Source organism: Sus scrofa, chromosome 17 (assembly GCF_054392235.1).
Source record: "Sus scrofa isolate SSC_HxYL_T2T_F1_AM1 chromosome 17, Sscrofa_HxYL_maternal_Yorkshire_Landrace_v2.0, whole genome shotgun sequence".
Classification (NCBI taxonomy): Eukaryota; Metazoa; Chordata; class Mammalia; order Artiodactyla; family Suidae; genus Sus; species Sus scrofa.
Genome location: NC_139399.1, coordinates 70,231,839 through 70,250,135, shown reverse-complemented (window position 1 = coordinate 70,250,135; position 18,297 = coordinate 70,231,839). Strand labels below are relative to the sequence as shown.

Here is an 18,297-nt window from a genome sequence, read left to right as displayed (position 1 = left end):
GTTGAACTCAGATGATGAGCTGCCCATTTTGCGACTTGGCCAGCGTGCTCCTCACGCAGATGCTTGTCTGCTCCAGCCCGTCCTGGGGGAGGCTTTGCTCTCCTTCCTAACATCCTTGCCCATAAAAATTCTCATTCCTTAGCTTGGGTATTCTTGGGAGCTTTAGGGAGAAAATCCATTTATTGGCAGTATTTCATACTAAGGTGTGAATGGCTCATTTGCCAGAAATATTTGCAATTCAAGAGAAAACCTTGTTGACCTTAACCATGGCGTGTTAACCTCAGCCTTCTGACATCCAGGGATAGGTAATTCTCTGTTGTGGGGGGTGGGGGGAGCCTGTCCTGTGCCCTATAGGAGCCCCCTACCCATTAGATGCCAGTAGCACCTCCCCCCCATCATGGCAACCCAAAATGTCCCCACATATTACAGATGTCCCCTGGGGGACAACCCTGCTTTGGGTAAGAGGGAATGGCCCAAATGGGTCTTGTCTCTGAGCAGGGAGGCCAGGAGGGGAGGGGGTCAGTATTTCTGAGCTGGGCCGCGCCCCCGCGGGGAGGGCCTGTAAGCATCTAAGGAGGGGCTGCTTCGAAGCGGGGCCGGGCGTCTCCCCGGCTGTTCGTCTCCCTGCCACTTCCAGATGCTGCTCTGTGCCGGGTGCTGGTCCCCAGCGTTGCCTCCGCTCAGCACCCAGCAGCCCCACAAGGTGAGAGCCACATCTCTCCACTGACCAGGGAGGCCCCCGGGCTCTGCAAGGGTCCCTTGACCTGCTGACGGTCGCACAGCTCAGACGAGCCCTTGGGGCCGCTCGGGTCTGCGCTCCCTGCCTTCAGCAGTGCTGTGGGCGGAGCCCATGTTCGCAGGCACAGAGGCTCATCAGTGCCACCCTGGCAGAGCCTGTGGTGCTGGCCAAGGGTCCAGGCTGCTGTGTCCTGGTTTGCTGGTCCAGGAGTCCAGGCTTTCTGTCCCATCTCCAGGGCTTAGTGGCGGTGACCTTGTTCTGGGGGAGAGGGCTGGGGGGAGACTGACAGACCACAGGCCCTGCCCCAGGCTGGACAGTTCTGTCCAAAGCCTACTGGACATCTGGCCAAGCAAGCCAGGCACTCAAGAGAGCCTGGGCTGGCATTGTGAGGGCAGCCAGGGCCCAGATGCCGACAGCCTGTGTGTGTGTAGGGGGGCTGAGCCCTCGGTGGGGGGAGCCTCTCCCCAAGGCATCGAGGTCCAACTTGCCACACCAGTCCCAGGCCGGTCATCAGGGGAGAATCCTGGCCAGAGGCTCCAAGGGACATGAGCCCTAAGACAAAGTGACTGCTCTGTTCGCTCGTTCGAGGAGTGTCGATGCGTGTACTTTGGTGGGGGCTGGGCCAAGGGCTGTGTGAGCTCAGGGTGTGAGGGTGAGCTCAGGGTGTGAGTGTGCAGATGTGAGTTTGTGCAGGCAGGAGTGTGAGTGTGCAGGGGTGCGAGTGTGCAGGGGTGAGCATGACACTGCACTCCTCTCAGCTCCCTGTATTGTGGGGGAGGGGAGGAACAGGAGAGGAGCCAGTATCACAGGTGAGAGGGAGGCAGAGCTGAGAGGCCTGGGGTCCCACTTCAGGGAGACCCACAGGCAGGGCCTCCCTGAGAACAAGCACAAGGACCTTCTGGTGCTAGTGGAGGGAACAGCATTCCTGGCAGAGGGAACAGACACGTGAAGCCTCCTTCACTTGTGCTTGAGGGTCCTTGAAGCTGTCGGGTGCCCAGCTGAGTGGTGGGAGGTAGGAGAGGCGGGGGTCTGTGAACCCCAGGGCCGGTCACACAGGTGACGAGGCCACGGCGAGGACAGTGGGTGTGGTCAGCTTGGCGTGGGTTGGTTGACACATAGAGAGCCTGGTGGGGCCTGGGCCTCACCCCACACCCAGCAGGTATGAGCCGCAGGGCCTGTTTTATCTGCCACGAGTGGGGGCGAGTGTCACCGGCTCCTTGATTGCCTGGAGGCGTGGGGAGGGGAGGGCGGAGTGCCTCGTCTGGAAGACTTGGACCGATGATGGCAAAACACACAGCCCCCAAGTACCAGCCTCGGTCCTGGCAGCTGCCCAGCAGAGCTCGGCAGTGGGGCTTAACAGCAAAGCGCTGAGCGGGATTCCCTCGAGGGCCCGGAATCTGCCATGATTCCCACCTTTCTGGACATGGCCAGGGCCACCGGTGCCACCTGGCCTGTCTCTGCTGTCACAGGCCACAGTGCAACAAGGAGCAAGGCGTTATTGGTGGCTGAGAAATATAAGCCGGCCCCATCATGCCACGAGCTGGTTTGCCAGGCCTGGGCCAGCTTGTTGAGAGTTCTGGTCCTTTAAAAAAACCCTCTAGGAGTTCCCATTGTGGCTCAGTGGAAAGGAATCTGACTAGTACCCATGAGGACTCAGCTTCGATCCCTGGCCTTGCTCGGTGGGTTAAGGATCCGGTGTAGGCCGGCAGCTGTGGCTCCGATTCGACCCCTAGCCTGGGAACTTCCATGTGCTGCAGCTTCAGCCCTAAAAAGAAAAAGAAAAAAAAAAAGCGAAACAACCCCCACTCTCTAAATTAAATTTATATTGGCTTTTGCGTTTTAAAAACTCAGTGTCTTCACCTCTGGAATCTTCTCCTCCTATCCCTGTGTCCGCCTCCCGCCCGTGAGCTGTATAAATAATACAGCCCTTCCTCCTTTAACCATGGAAAATTCCGAGAGGGAGGCCAGGACTCTGGGCAGGCCCTTCCTGCTGCCCAGACCAGAGGCTGAAGACAAGAGCCCGGGCCCGGGTTACGTGATTGAGAAGCTGCTTTCTCTCATTTCCCCGGATGAAGTCTCGCTCCTCGGCCTGGCGGAGCGCCCTCTGCCTCCGCAGACCATCTGCTTTCTCCTGGAGGCGCCGTGACGGGGGGACCAGTTTGCTCCTTCCCTTCTGGGAGGAAACGGGGCGCCGGTGGGGAGGCGGGAAACGCCGCCCTTCGGCGTCTGCCCCCGCGTCCGCGTGGCCACTGGCTGAACACCAGGATGTGTGTCTTCTTTGTGACCGCAGGGTGTCAACAGAGCATCAGGAGGCACTGACCCCAGAGCCCCTCCACGTCCCCGGGAACGGCCGGCCCCCCGTCGCCGCCGAGGGCCCTCGACCAGGATGGACAGCCAGGGGAAGGCTGCTTGTCTCCACGCCTCTCCGACGGCTCTTCTTCCGGCCCCTCCAGCCCAGGTGGAATCCTTGAAGCTGGAGTCAGGACTGCCGGGCTTGCGGAGACGTGGGCTCCCCAGGAAGTGCTGAGCCCATGATCAGAGCTGCACCCCCACAAGAAGTCACCATGTGGATCCCCAGAGGGGATACTCCGGAAGTGCTTCCATTCGGCCACCAGCAGCTGTGATGTCCCCTGACCGTGCATCCTGGGTCCCAGGGGATGGTGGGTAGGGGAGCCAGGCGAGGAAGTGAGTCACAGCCCTGTGGGGTGAGCTCCCCGAGGGGAAGGGATTGCGTAGAGTACTTGGGGGAATTTGTGAGCCTTCAAGCTGGCCTCTGCTGCGACAGGGGCCAGCAGCCTCGTCCGCTCTGTAGTCCACTCCGGCTGCTCCCTGTAGCCAGGGGTGCGGCATGGCAGGAACAGGCCACAGGGCAAGGGAGGAGTGTGGTGGGCTCAGAAGGCTCTGGGGAGAGGGTGCCTTGCTCCTGGTGCTGAAAGGACAGCGCCCGGCTTGGGCAGAGGCCGCGCCAAGTCCTGGCGGAAGCTTTTCCGCAAACTGGAGTGGGGCGTCATGTGCATCTGAATTTTTCCACTCCTCTTCTCTGGAGCCTGTCAGTGCCGTCTTGGCAAAGATGGTTTGAGCCTGAAAGCTTTTCCCATCTATTTTTAAATAAATGGAATTCCTGTCACTTGCATGAAATTCACCCCAAATGACTGTTGTCAAAGACCTGCTTTGCCTGGGTTGCAGCGGCGGGGGAACTTGTGACCTGACGGCTGACGGCACACAGTCCACGGTGTGCAGCACACAAAACCGAAAAACACGATCGTGGAGAGGACGCCCCAGACAGAGGAAGCAGAGGTTTTCAAACCTCGATGCAGGGATCTCCTTCCAGAACCTCCGAGAGATGTGGCGAAGCTGCTGGTGCCAGCGCCACTGTAGACAGGCAAGCAGGGGTTCGGGCAGACGGAGGCCACTGGCCCCCGGGCCAACCCCCTTCCAGCCTGGGTGGGGGACCCTCATCGCCCCCCTCCCCCAGAGCCCAAACCTCGCTCCCGTCTCGGCAAACCTGCCCAGGTGACACCTTCCTCCTCTGTGAACCGTCCTAGCCACGGGCCCGCTGAGCTCTCCCATCCAGCCCCGGGGAGGGGCTCCTCCAGGAGGGACCAAGCCCAGCTCCCCGGGCTTGGGCAGGCTCCCCCGCAGCAGGAGGGGGCGGCCCAGCCCTCGTGGCGTTTGCTCCTGTGAATCCCGGGGGGCTCCATCCCGTTTCTGAGGCTGAGCGTGAGCGCCCCCTGACCGCCAGCCACGCGTAGACCCAGGGTGTGTGGCCCTTCTCTCCTTTCATCAGCTGGCTTCTCCTCCGCCTGCCTCGGCCTGGGCTCAGCAGAGGCGAAGCCGCCTAAGGGCGCAGCTGGTGACCAGGCCTGGGGGAAGGGAGGCGGGGTTAGGAGTGTGGCCCCTGGGCCGCACCTGTGTGCACGGGTGTGTGTGGCCTGGGCTGCAGTCTGCTCCCAACGTTCTAGATGACAGCACTGGGCCTGCATCGTCCGCTGCGTTTTCTGCCCAAATGACAGAACCAGGCCCCTGGCTTTGGAACCCAAACGGCAAACCACACAGCTGCCCCTACGCAGGGGTCCTGCTGTTTTAGGAGCGGGTTCTGATGAGGGCGGTGCCAGCTGCTACCCAGGGCCTTTTGCTTGGTAGACCCCACGATGCTGGGCAAATGCGGGAGGGGGCTGGGCGTGGTCAAGATGGGTACCTGCAACCAACAGCATCCCAGGTGAGCAGAGGTGGGCTGGTGGGGGGGGGGGACGGGGGGGCGCAGAGCTGACAGCGTGGGGTGTGCAGGGCCCCCCTGGGGACTGAGGAATGAATGCTTTGGCCTTCCAGCAGCAGGTGCCAGAGCAACCCAGCGGGACACCCATGGCTGGGGGAGGCCAACTCTGCCCACTCCCTCCCAAAGGGACCCCTGCCATCTGTGTCCACAGCCTGCCCTGCTTTGTGCTCGACTGTGGCACCAGCATCCCCACTGGCCTCAGGCCTAAGCCTCACCCTAGGGCCCACCCTCCAGGCCCTGTCCCTGAGGCAGGCCCCTTTCGGGTCTGCAGGGCAAAGTCTAGACCCCTGAGGGGTCTCTCCGGCCTCACCTTTCTGGGCATCCTTGCCCTCTTCCTGCTGAGATCCCTCTGCAAACCCTGGCTGTCCCCCTGCTGTCTCCCTTCCAGGAGGCCCCAGGACCGCCCATGTCAGACCGCCTCTTAGGAAGTTTCCCCAGGCACCCCCCTGCACCCCGGGGCCTGGAACCATCTAGAGGCCAAGAGTATAAGGTCCCGGGGGGCTGGGCCATATAACAGGGAGCCTGGCAAGAGCCACAACCTCGCCCGGCTCCACGGTGTCCAGTCCGGGGCCCAGCTGGTCAGAATTCCGCTGGGGCCAGGCCCCAGCAGGCCCGGGTTTGGGGGTTGAGTTGGAGGCTCCGCTCAGGGGGTGCGCTTGCCGGGTCCTTCCCCTCCCTGGAGAGCACCGGGGGGCCGGATTCCTCGGTCAGGCGGCACGCGGCCAGGACAGGGGAAGGGGTCGCCCGGTGGTGTGGCGGGTGGCAGCGCCGCGGGGCTGCCCTCCACCCCTGCCCCCCTCCAGCGGCCCGCGCGGCGGCGCAGGAGTTAACGGGGGGCGGGGCGAGGCGGCGGGCGGAGCCGGCGCGGCCGCGGGCCAGGCGCCCAGGCGCGCGCGGAGCGAGGTGGCCGCAGCGTCCCCGCGCGCGGCCCGGGCCCGGCAGGAGCGCGGAGGAGTCGCCGCCGCCGCCGCCGCCGCCGTCTCGGCCATGCGGCTCCCGGGCCGGGGAACTGGGCTCGGGCCCGCGCCGCCCCCAGCGCACCGCCCCCGCTGAACCTGCGCCCGCCCGGGCGCCGCCCGGCACCATGGTGCAGAAGTCGCGCAACGGCGGCGTATACCCTGGCCCCAGCGGGGAGAAGAAGCTCAAGGTGGGCTTCGTGGGGCTGGACCCCGGCGCCCCCGACTCCACCCGGGACGGCGCGCTGCTCATCGCCGGCTCCGAGGCCCCCAAGCGCGGCAGCATCCTGAGCAAGCCGCGCGCGGGCGGCGCGGGCGCCGGGAAGCCCCCCAAGCGCAACGCCTTCTACCGCAAGCTGCAGAATTTCCTCTACAACGTGCTGGAGCGGCCGCGCGGCTGGGCGTTCATCTACCACGCCTACGTGTGAGTGCTCAGCCGCCGGGCCGGGCCGGGCGCGGGGCTGCGGACGACGAGGGCCTCCGCGCGTGTTCCCGCGCCCGCAGCGGTCACACCGTGGGCCTGGGGTCCCCTGGGGAAAGCCAAGGGCGGAGGTTGGAGAGCGATTTCGGAGCCATCTGGCTGGGGGGAGTTCTGGGGTCGGGCGCGGGGTCGGGCGCGGGCGCCGTCCGCCTCCCCCGCCCGCGGCCTGGTTGGGTTACATCAGCCCCTCCCCCGCAGGACGGGGAGCCGTGCGGCGCCCCAGCCTCCCCTCCTCAGCCGGGAGGCCCCTCCCCACGGTCGCTGCACCGAACAAAGGGCCGGCCAGGGAGGCAGGGCGGCGCTGCTTGTCCTGCAGATGGATCTGGACTCCTGCCCCCACCCCCCCCATGGGCTCCCCCCCAGGAAGAGAAAATGGGGGAGGAGCTGGCCTGCCCTTCCCCATCCCCCCCATCGCAGCCCTGGGCCGCGGGCAGTTAGTTGGCTGTCCTGCCCTCTGGGGCCTGTACTCCCCCCACTCTCGTCCCCCCAGCGCAGCCCCGACCCCCTCTCTGCAGAGCAGGTGTGTGCCTGAGGTCCCTGCATTCTAGGCTCTGGACCCCTTCCTCGGCACAGGGGACCCCCAGAAGGCGGCAGCCACCATCCCGAGGCCCGCCAGCCCTGGTCCTAGGAGGGTGTTCGGGGAGCTCCTGGCCCCTGAGGCAGGCCTGGTGGCCATGGGCTGGCGTTGTGTGCACATGGGTGTGTGTGCGCGTGTGGCGTTGGTGCTGCTGGCGTGCACAGCCTCTCCCATCCCAGTCAGACGGGCCGGGACTCGGCCATTTTGTGTGAAAGAGGCATTTTAGGATGGGAGCGAGGGGTGGATTTGGGGACACTGTCCCCGGCCGAGTGCCCGCTGGAACGACGGGGGGTGAGCCCCACGAGTGGACCTGTGACCCCTGGGTGTGTGCCCTGGACAGAACGTGTGGGATGGGGGAGGAGACCCTGGGAGGCCTCCTGGGCGCTGTCCCAGCCCCGCCGCTAAGCCACTTGGGGAGTCCCTTGAGGCGGGGACACGCCTGCACCCTGTCAGCCCCCGACTGCCCCAGGGAGGTGGCCTGGCCCTTCCCCGCAGACATGCCCAGGTGTGCTCTTCGTCCTTGGAAGAGCCCCCGTTCTCCCCACCCACGGCTCTCCCACCGCTGCCCCCTCCCCGCCGGGCTGGGGCTCAGGGGGCTCCCGGTGGGTCCCCTGGTCAGCCAGGTCCCGGCCCGAGGTGGCTGCGAGTCCGAGGACAGAGCCTGTCCCAGCGGTGCCTGCACATCTGACCCGTGGTGTGGCTGTGGGAGGTTTGCTGTGTTTTGGGCACGAACATCCCTGCTGGCAACACTTCCTGGGGGTCCCCTCGCTGTGGCCTCTCCCTGCCTTTCCTGGGATCCCCTCCGTGTGGCCTCTCCCTGCTTGGGCCTGATCTGCCCCTCTGTGCCTCTTGCCTCCTAAGAGCTGCAGCACCCAGCACTGGAGGCAGAGTGTGTGGGCTCCATGCGGACTCCTGGGAGGGGGGCGCTGAGTCAGGTCAGGGGGGCCTGCAGCGTCGGGGGGCACGGCAGCTCCTGTCCCCAGGGCATCGTGGAGGCGCACCTCGTGGGGTCCCCCCTTTCTGGGGCTGGGGGCCCCTGAAGACGAGCTCTCTGGCTCCTGTTGCTCGTCCATGGTCCACCAGGTCCGCAGGCGTGGACCTCCGTCACCGCACTGACCCTGGGCGCGCGCAGCTCGGGAGGTCTTTCCTGCCCCTGTGCTGGTCCTGGAGGGGGCGGCCTCCCTGTGTTCGCCGCCCCCAGCATGGACAAGCTCAGGCTGCACCATGTGGCTTGTTGGCTCATTCGTTACTGAGTTCAAGCCCTGGGCTGGGGCCCCGCTGCCCTCCTAGGCTGCCCGCCTGCCTCTGCTTTTGCCACCAAGGCCTGGCTCTGGAAGGTGGAGGCTCTGGGTGTCCCAGTGGGTCCCGGGGACAGCTGTGCCAGAGGTGGGGAGCGAGGTGGCTGCCCTGTGGCCCTCGGGTTTGGTGGGCATCAAGCCAGGCCTCCTCCCCTTTGCGGGAGGGGTGTTCTCTGCAGACGGGACTCTGGGCCAAGCCCTGGCTGTCCCTCGCTCCGCCAGTGAGAAGGTCCAGAAGTACTTCCTTGAGTCGGGAGGGATCCGGGCCCAGGCTGACAGGGGGCCGGGGGGCAGAGACATCTCGGCCACCCCTCCCGGCCTCTGTCCCCCGGCCGCGGCTGGAAGGAGAGCAGCCCTGGACAGGCAGGCCTGGCCCTGCATGGCGGGGGATTCTGGGCAGGCAGGTGGCGCTCAGCGGCTGGGGACCCTGCGGCAAGGGGCTGGGCTGTACGGCGGGCAGGGGTGCCCCCAGCTCCCACTGCCCTCACTCCCTGGGGAGGTCTGGGGCTCCGAGGGTCTGAGGGGATTTCTAGGGTCGGCCTGGAGGTTTCCTGAGTTTCTTAAAGTGGGGCGAGCCGCAGAAAAGGCTTCATAATGTCTCCGGGCCGTGTGCCTGGGCCGGGAGGGTCTGAGGTTACTCACCTGCTCCAGGAAACCCTCAGGGGTCCTTGAAGAGCCCCTCCCCGCAGTGCCCTCCTGGGAGCAGCAGTGACTTCGTCCCGGGTGGGCTGCTGTGGGGGCTCTCTCTGCGGCTGGAGTGGGGAGCCAGGAACAGGTGCGCCGGGCACTGCCTGCGGTCTCAGGGTTTCTCGCTTTGTCACCCCATTTTTACTGCCGGGGAAGCTGAGGCCTGCATGACCGAGTTCCCGAGTGGGCCCAGTCACGCCGAAAGGGGTCTCCACCCAGGGACCAGAGCGTGGGGTGCAGGTTGGCTGACCTTTCACCCCAAAGCAACTTTGACTTTAAAACAGGCTGGGTGGAAAATGCCGGTGCGGCGGGGCGGGCCTGGGCTGGGGAGGCTGGGGCTCGCCTGACCGGCCGGCTTTGAGCCGCCTTCTCCAGGGCTGGTCCTCCAAGCCCCTCCATCCTCCGCAGCGTCCAGGCAGCCGTGGTCTGTGTCACCGTCGCACGACAGGGGTCTGGGGTCTCAGGGCCGTGCTCCAGTCTCCTGTGTGGCCTTGGATATCAGGTAGGGTCCTGATTTTGGTCACCACAGGCCGCCCACTGCCCCCTCGGGTGGGCAAGCCTGGGCGGGACACGAACCCCCCCACGCCGCCGCTCCTTCCTGTGGTCAGACTGCATGTGGGGGTGAGTTAGGGTTCACCCGGGGCGAGCGGCCAGGGCCTTCGCTGCTGGAGCGCCAGCTTCGAGGAGATCAGATCCGAGGGGCCGTCGGGTCCTGGACCTCCCGGCCGTCCGCCTGGGGGAGGAAGTGTCTACTGATTGAAGGGGTGGAGAAGCTCATGGAAGTTTCCCCGAAGGTGAAGCCCGCAGGAGGGTTGTGGTTTCCAGGGAAGCCAGGGCTCGGAGCCGGGGCCCGTGTAGGACCCTTCACGCGGGGCAGTGACGTGTTTCTTCCTCGCGGTGTCCCGTTACCCGCGCAGTGACTCCCGTCAATGCCGTCCGGCAGCCGCGTGGGTGGGAAGCTCCATTCTTGACCGTCTCTGTTTTATCAGACGTCAGTAAGTGCCAGAGATTGAAACCAGCCTCTCTGGGGTCTTAGAAGGAGGCTTTTGACGTGGGTGCTGCGTCTGAAGAAGCCGCTTCCCTTCCAGCGGCTCCGGCTGAGACCAGGGGTAGGTAGCGGCCGGGCCACCGTCAGACATTGCTCGTCCCTGCGCCCCGGCCAGGCCTCCACCAGGCCCGGCGTCTGCCTTTGGCCGCCCTCACAGGACGATCTGAGCCCTGCTGGTGAGAGCGCGAGGCTGGCCGCCACCCTGGGAGCAGGAGCAGATTCCGGATGGTTCTTTGGGGCCTTTCCTGGAAGGTGCTGAGGGCGGGGGCAGGGAGACCAGCAGGGGCCACACCTCTGGACAGAGGGACAGGCAGGGACATCCAGCAGGTGTCCTGGGCCCTCTGAGCGAGTTCTTGCGGTGGGACTTGGCGGGGGCAAGGGCCAGGCCTGGGGCTCAGGCCATGGCTGCTGGGGGCTCAGGAGGCTGCTGGCGACACCCGGTCGTTACAAGGCTGCCCGGCTGCCTTGTGGGTGGATCATTTAAAAAGTCCCAAGTCTAAGTGCGGGCTCTCCGGTGGGGGGCAGTTGCTGTGTACGTGTATTAGCAACAGATGTCACCTTGTCACCTCCGCACCTCCGTTAGGTGTGGCGTGAGGTCGTTACCAGCAAAAACGGCTCAGAGGGCGTGTTCGTGCAGGGCGGTGGGCGGCAGGGACCACGGGCTCTGAGGGAGCCTGGCGGGGGTCCCGCCCCCACCGACGCTCCTGGGCTGGGGGCCCCGCGTCTCCTGGCCTCTGACGTGGGGACACAGTTCTGAGCTTGTCTCCTCTGACTCGCCCCTCGCAGCGCTTGGTGCGTGTGGTGGCTGTGGGGTCCTGGCCGCATTGCTGTCGCTCAGCAGCAGGAGGACCAGGCGGACGCAGGTTGGCGCACCCTGGGCCCCCGCCCTCAGCCCAGCCTTGGCGGGTGTCCTGTCGGCTGGGGCTGCTGTTAACGTGGCCGAACGATTAGACCCGGGGCCCCTGCTGACTCCGTGGGTTTGTCCAGGGGGCGGCCCTTTTCCTGAAGGACGTTGCCTGCTCTGCGGCCGCTCAGCACACGCTCCCGGCGTGCAGGCCCGAACGGTTCTGGCTCGAAAAACTCCACTGCGGAGCCCCAGACGGTAAAGGGGTGTCAGGTTTCCACGTGGGCTGCGTCTGGATCAGCCCCTGTCCCGTCTAAGCAGTCGTGTGGAGACTTAGTGCCACGTGGGCCACAAAGGCGGCACCTCCACGTGGCACTGCCAGCGCGGCCACTGCCCAGCTGTGCTTTCTGACAGCGGTTTGCCCGCAGCTCCGCAGCTCTGCAGCCTCTGAAAACACGCCTCCTATGTGCCGTGTGGCTTCAGGCTGTGGTTGCGAGGCACTGGGCCAACACTCTGGGCCAGCGTGCTCAGACCCGAGGCCGAGAGCAGAGGGGCGTGCAGCCCCCAGGTTGTCCCCCAAGGTCACTGCTTCCCACGCCGACGGTAAGGTTGGCCCCGGCCCCCAGCCCCACCCTCCCTCCAGCTCCCTGTGTGGACGTGCCCAGGGCCAGCCCCCCTGCAAGCCGTCGCAGCCTGGTGACCCTTCTCAGCTCGCTTCCCTGGCAGCTGGCGGGGAGGCAGTGAGGCCCCAGGCCCCTCTCGATGAGGGGCGCGTGCGGAGAGGGTCGGGGCGGGGGGAATGACTGTTTCTAAAGCACGTCTGTCCCTCACCTGGGTTAAGACAGCCATGGCCTCGGAGTTGGGGGGAGGTGGCCTGGGGACGGTTTGGCAACAAGACCCGCCGGGGGTTGGACCCTGGGGTTTGCAGCTTGAGGCTGGGAGGCACCAGGCTTCTCATGCACCCGGGAGGGTGGCGCTGCCCCTGGGTGGGCAGCTCTGGGGCTTGCACTCCGGGGGCTGTGCCAGACCGGAGGCTTCCCGGTGGGCACTGCTGGGCCCACGTGCCCCCACGTGTCCTTAGCTCATATGGCTTCCTCCGCAGCCCAGCCAGAGCCCTCAGGCCCCATCGTTCCCTCCCGTGAAGGCCTGGGCTCACCCACTGGGGTCCCATGGTGGAAAGGCGGCTTCCCTGGGACTGGGCAGCATGGTGCCTGGTGGAGGGAGAACGGGGGTGGCGGCAGGGTTTTATCAGGTGTCACGACACTGAAGTGTGGGGCGCAGGTGAGCCGGGCTCAGTGAGGGACCCGAGGCCACGCTTCCGTGAGCAGGTGGCAGCACTCAGGCCGGCAGGCCCGGGCAGGTTGCACCTTCTCCGGCAACCCCCAGGTCAGTGGGGAGACCCCTGGTCGGGGGCAGGTGACCTGCCCATGAGGGGGCTCTCGCTTCTCTCTGGCCACAGCTGCCTGGAGCCTTGGCCCCACTGCCCAGTGGCTGGGGGAGGCCAAAGGGAGGGGGCGCTGGGGTGGGCCGACTGCGCCTTGCAGAGGCCGCCATGGTTGGAGGCTGTGGTGGCCCCGCTTCATGGATACGGGAGGGTGTGTGTGTTCCAGGCAGCCACCCAGCGTCTGACCTTGGCCTCCAGTACCGGCTCAGAGCCGAGTGTCCTTAGGTTCTGCCGGGTACTTGGCTCGAATAAAACTAGTTCTTAGGTCTTTAACGTTTTTGGATTACCTGGAATAATTCGTAAACGCACAGGGCAGTGTTGTTTCCAGCGGGTCACTCCATCTTCCGCAGCGGTGGGCGACAGGTCCCAGGGGGCCGCAGGGGCCCAGCCCATGGGCAGCGTCCTTCCAGGTCGTTCCTGGCTGTGGGCTGCGCGGGGCCCCTGCCCGGCCGCCCCTTCCTCCCGAGCCTCAGTCTTGCCCTGACCGGAGAGCCGAGAACTGGGAGGTTGCTCTCGCATTTGGGCTCAGGGATAGTGTTTGACGGCGAAGGCCAGTTTCACCCTGGGGTCCCAGGTCTGGGGGGAGGGGCCATGCTGAGCGCCTGGCTGTTTCCTTTCCATTCCTGCGACCCGGCCCTGGGCCAGGCGGCCGGTCCTGCTGAGCCCCTGGGAGCCTGGCTACGTCCCCCTGTCTGCCCCCAGGGACCAAGCCTCAGTGCGGGGTGTGGTGGCAGCACAGGGAGGGGCCCTGCAGGGGGGCAGGGAGTCCTGATTTTCACCCGGAGGAGCAGGAAATGGGAACATGTTGGACCTCAGCCTCTGGTGGGGACACAGGACGTGGGGTGACGGGCACTGGCCATGGTCCTGATCACAGGCCCACGGCCGTCTCTCCACGTGGGCTCCGCTCGGGCCCACAGAGAGTGGGGGACTTGTCCACCGCCTGCTGGAGCCGGAAGGGGCCCTTGGGGCAGACTCGGGGCCGCTCCCTTGGGGCAGACTCGGTTGCTTCCATCTGCAGGTTCAGCGTCTGTGCTCACAGCTCTTTCTTCTCAGCATTTTCCAAGACCGTCCTGTCTCATCTGTGCGGTTTAATTAGCAGAGCAGGGAATTAATAGCGTGTGGACGGAAAATCGAGCGTTTCGGTCCAGGCGGGGGGCAGGCGGCGCTGCGCGGCGGGAGCGAGGGGCGCGCTTGGTTGTGGTCCGTTATCTGTTCGGATCAGGACCTCGGGAGGTGCAGACGGCGCGAAAACCTGAGGAGTGTCTGTCGTTCCCGACTTGCTTCTGAGCATCTGCCTCCGCGCCTCTTAAAGGAGGTTGTCTCTGCCTCGACTCTCTTCTCCGAGGCGCCCTGCGTGCGAGGCAGGGGTTTACTCCTGGGACCGACCAGCCTCTGCTGGGCTCCGTCTCTTCGTCAGGGCTCCTGGGGTGGGGATGGGGTGGCCCTGTCGCGACCCCTCACCCGGAGCTCTGGGTGGCTTACGGCTGGGGAGCGGGTGCTGGCCCGGAGGAGGTCCCCGGCGCAAGCACGCCCCTGGTGGCCCCTGCCGTCCGGGAGGGGCTGCCTGTGGAGCCCCTGTCACTGCAGGTGTGCAGTGAGGCCGGGAGGCCACGGAGGTGTTTTCAGGGGACGGGTGAGCCCTGAGCCGTGGAGCGTGGAGGGGGCCAGCCTGAGAGCTGCTGGGAGGGTCTTCAGGCAGAGTCCGGGCAGCAGGGCTGTGAGGGGCGCTGGGTCTGGGGTGCTGTTGTCTGGGGCCCTGGGAGTCCCTGTGCTGTCTCTGGTCCAGAGCTTTTTATCCCCCTGGTGACCCGAGCCCACGTGCTCCCGCAGCCCCGCCGCCAGCCCCTGGGGACAGATTTCCTGTTCTGGACATTTCACGTGAGCGTCGTGTCTCCGGTCCGTCCAGACCGTGGCCTGGGTCGGTGCCTCTGTCCCCTCCGAGGCCCAGCAGGTGCCACTGTGGACGGGCCTGGTCGTCCATCATTCATCCCCTGCCCACGCGTGGCTGTTCCACTTTAGTCTGCGGGCCCAGAGCTCCTGCGAACACACGTGTTCGGGTTTCTCTGTGGACACATGCGGGTATTTCTCTCTGAGCCGTGGCCTTGTTGTCAATGAGCCAATTGCCCCTCGTGGCTCACATGTGGCCAGGCTTCCTGGGGTCGGGACCTCCTGGCCTCAGGACCCCACGCTCTGCCTTGGGAAGCCTCTGGGTCCCCTGTACACAGGTTTCCTGTCCGTGGCCCCTTGTTGCGCCCTGGCTGCTGGACCGTCCAGCGGGTCTGATCTTCCGGCCTGTCTGAGCTGCTCTGCGCTGGAGTTGACCTTGTCCCTGGTCAGGATGTGGGGGCTTCCCCTTGGTGGGTTCCGGCTGCACGCGTGGGGGGTGGGTGAGCAGAGTGGGCGAGGAGGGTCAGGGCCCCAGGAGAGAAACTGGGGACAGTTGGGACCTGGCAGCCTCTCAGAGAAGGCGACCCTGAAGAGGAAATTTCACTAGACGGAGGCAGCCTTGTCATGGACGCGTGGGCAGAGGGAAGTCCAGGCAGCAGAGGAGAATGTGCAAAGGCCCGGGGCAGGGAAGCCAGCTTGGCAAGGCTGAGAAACAGGCAGGGGGAGCTGGGGCTCTTCCTGGGCCTTGGTAGGGGGGTGACAGATGGCGGGGATGGGGGTGGAGAAATGGACCCCCCGGGTGGGAGAGCTGAGATGACTTTGGGGAAGGACCCCTGTTGGGGCCGTGAGCCTGGGGAGCGACCGTGGTCCCTGAGAAGGGTGGGGTGGGAGGCAGAGGGAGCGTGCCGGGGTGGGCATGGTGGGGACTCGGATGTGCCGGCCGGCGGCGGCTGGACTCTGATGTGGGGTGGAGGGGCCCTCAGGGGCGCCTGTGTCCAGCCTGTGTCTGTGTGCGGATGGGTGGCTAATGCGGAACAAATTACCCATTTGGAGTGGCCGTCTCGAGGGACTGTGTGGCAGGCGCCTGGGAAAGTGGCTTTGCTGGGTGCTGAGCTGGCAGCTTTCCTGCCACGGCTCTGGGAGGCCACCCTGCCCGGCTGGGGGACGGCCCCTCCCGTGGCTCCCGGAGCCCTGGGGGCTTTAGTACGGATGCCTGCTCTTTCGGGGAGAGGCTGGGGCTTGTAGCGGGTGTGTGGGGGGTCCCTGTGAACCTGGGGCTCCTGGTGGTGAGTGGTTGGGGAAATGATGCTTGGCGGGGGGGCACCACAGACCTCCTCGCCCGTGGCCGAGGCTGTAGATGACACCGGCCATCCCTGGGGTTCAGGCCAGTGGGGGCATCGAGGGGTCCCTGGAGCGTGCCCTCCTGCCCTGGTGTTGGGAGAGGGAGGCTGGAGGGTGGGCCCAGGCGGGATCTGGGTGATGCTTCGCGTCTGGCGTGTGCCCAGAGCAGCCGTCCGCAGTCCTGTCATTCCCCGAGATTGGAAGTGGCAGTGGGTCCTGGAGGCAGAGCAGTTTATTAGGGGCTGAAATTAGATTCCAGGCTGCAGCACCAGCTGCCGTCCTGATGGACGAGGCAGCGGGAGGTCCCCAGGGAGCCTGGTGTGAGCATTCTGGCTTCACACTGGCTGCTCCGGCCACCCAGCCCTCAGGGAGGCACAGCCTTGCCAGAATGGACCTTATTCTGGGGAGACCCCTGCAGTGATGGGGTGCCCTGCATGGCTGCCACGACCTGCTTCGCAGCCTCCGTTTTCTCATCGGTAAAACCGACAAGCACCTCCCGTCCCCAGGTTGTCGTGTTCCTGGTGAGTTGCAGACACGCCGTGAACTCCAGCCTGGGGGTGGTGCTTGGTGTGGGGGACCCCTCCCTCCCTCCTCTCCAGGGCCGAGCACGTGGGGTGTTGAAGACTCGGCTGCCTCTCCTCCTAGCCCCTAGCCCCCTAGCTGGTCTGAGGGGACAGCTCTAGGGGTCTGTCCCCGCCTGCAGCACACACCCCCCCTGGTGCCCCCCAACAGTGTCTTTCTTTTTGTCTTTTTAGGGCCACACCCGTGGCATATGGATGTTCCCAGGCGAGGGGTCTGCTTGAGCTGTATCCGCCGGCCTACACCACAGCCACAGCAATGAGGCATTCGAGCTGCGTCTGCGACCGACACCACAGCTCACGGCAATGGTGCATCCTTAACCCGCTGAGGCCAGGGATTGAACCTGCAACCTCATGCTTCCTAGTTGGATTCGTTTCCGTTGTGTCACGACGGGAGCACCTGGTGCCCCCCCAACACTGAAGTGGAATTGCGAGTGGGGCTGAGGTGGGGCTGAGGCCTTGTCACAATTTCCCAGAAGAGACATATCCCTGCTGTCGGATGGGGGGAAGGGCGGGCAGCAGTGGGGTCTCTCTCTGGAGGTGCGGGGGGCTGCCCGCCCGAGAGGCAGGGCAGGCAGACTGCAGCAGTGGCCCAGGACTTGTGGGCGTGGCCGTGGGCCCCCCACCTCCAGGGGTGTGGTCTGGCCAGTGCCCACGCCTCCGCACCCTCCGTCCCGCTGGTCACCGCCTGCCCGCCCTGGGCCCCTCCCTGCCCTGTCTTTCCCGCCAGGATCCCTGAGCGTGACCCTGCTGTGCCTCCACCTGTTTCAAAAGAGGAGCCCACCTCTGCCCAGAGCTCAGGCTGCGGAAGCCCCTCCCGATGTCTGGCTGAGGTCTCTCTCGCTGCTGGGTGAAGACAGTCTGTTTGCTGCGGATCCTGCAGTGCTGGGGCCAAGCCCACCCCATGGCCGCGTGTGGACTGGGTGGGTGCCACCCGGGACGGGCTGTTCCAGCCGACGCTCAGTCTTCAGGTGGCCCCCCTCCCCCTGCCAGCTGAGCAGAATCTGAAGTCCTCTGCCGCCCTGGCCCCCCTTCCTGACCCCCTTCACAGCCCCTGGAATCTGGGGCTGGGGACCAGCTGCTTGAGATGCTCGTCTCCTTGGCAACTGCTGCCAGGGGAGCATCCTGACGTTGAATTCATTATCATAATTAACCTCGGGTTGTAGGAAAACCACCACGTCCTGCCTCTGGATTCGCCTCCTGCCTCCTCTCCTTTCTTGCCCTGCTGCCGGGACGGTCCCCAGGATGGAGGGCCTGTGGACGCCCCTCCAGAGGCCCCCTGGCCTGGGTCAGGCGGACCTGTGGGAGGTGCTGGGCATTGAGCTTCACCTGGGCTCCCAGCCTGCAGGACTGCTCACGTGTCCAGTCTAAGGAGGAAGCAGCCCCAGCTCAGTGCTCAGGGGTCAGTGCTCAGCACACAGTTTGCTTTGGCGGGGGCAGCGGTGCCAGCGCCTCCTTCAAGGAATGGGGGTCTTTCTGAGTCGTAGCTCTAGCTCTCGAGAGCCTGCCAGGTGCCAGAGCCCAGGTCACCAAGGCCAGAGAGGCTTCGGGTAGGAGGGCCCCGTCCGGCTCAGATTCCCGGCCCCTGCAGTGGGCTCCGGTGTGCAGGGTGCAGTGGGCCACGCCGCCGTGGGCTGCAGGGCTTGGGGCGGTCAATCTCGTCTGAGCTGCCCCCCCTCCAGGTTCCTGGTGACGTTTCCCCTGTCACCGAGGACACTGTGCCAGGGACCAGGAGGCCAGGGCAGAGCCCCCTCCCGGGTCACCAAGATGAGAACGTGCACTGGGCGTGGGCGCGTGGGGTGCATCTGCGTGCTGGGCAGGGCTGCCTTCTGGGCGCCGAGGGCCTGCAGACCGAGAGGCCTGGAAGCAAGAGCCTTTGCTCCAGCGCTGGGCCGCCTGGGAGTGGCCGAGGGCTGCTGTGACAGCATCGTGCTGGGGGTTCCTCCGGGTCGGCCTGGGCCTGGGGGTGTGGAGGGCCCACTTCTGGCCGGATCGGCCTGTCTTGGCTCTGGGCCGAGAGAGCCTCGCGCCGCTGCCCGCCTCCTCTGCCGCCTTGGTCGGGCGTGCCGGCCTCTTTCCGGAGAGTCCGTCCTGCTGCCTTCCTGCACCCCCCCCCCCCCAGGCAGGGCCATCTGTGGCCA

The 18,297-nt window shown here is 65.7% G+C and overlaps 1 protein-coding gene across 15 annotated transcripts in view; it reads left to right on the top strand.

Annotated features, from left to right (window-relative positions):
- Window positions 1-5,967: 5,967 nt before the first annotated feature.
- The window catches only part of KCNQ2 (potassium voltage-gated channel subfamily Q member 2), a 47,211-nt gene continuing 34,881 nt past the window's right edge, over window positions 5,968-18,297 (top strand). For all 15 annotated transcript variants that reach the window (XM_021077769.2, XM_021077773.2, XM_021077765.2 and 12 more), the window contains exon 1: window positions 5,968-6,395. In XM_021077769.2, the coding sequence (XP_020933428.1) occupies window positions 6,100-6,395 (296 nt within the window). In that variant the 5' untranslated portion in view covers window positions 5,968-6,099. The remainder of the gene's footprint in view (window positions 6,396-18,297) is intronic.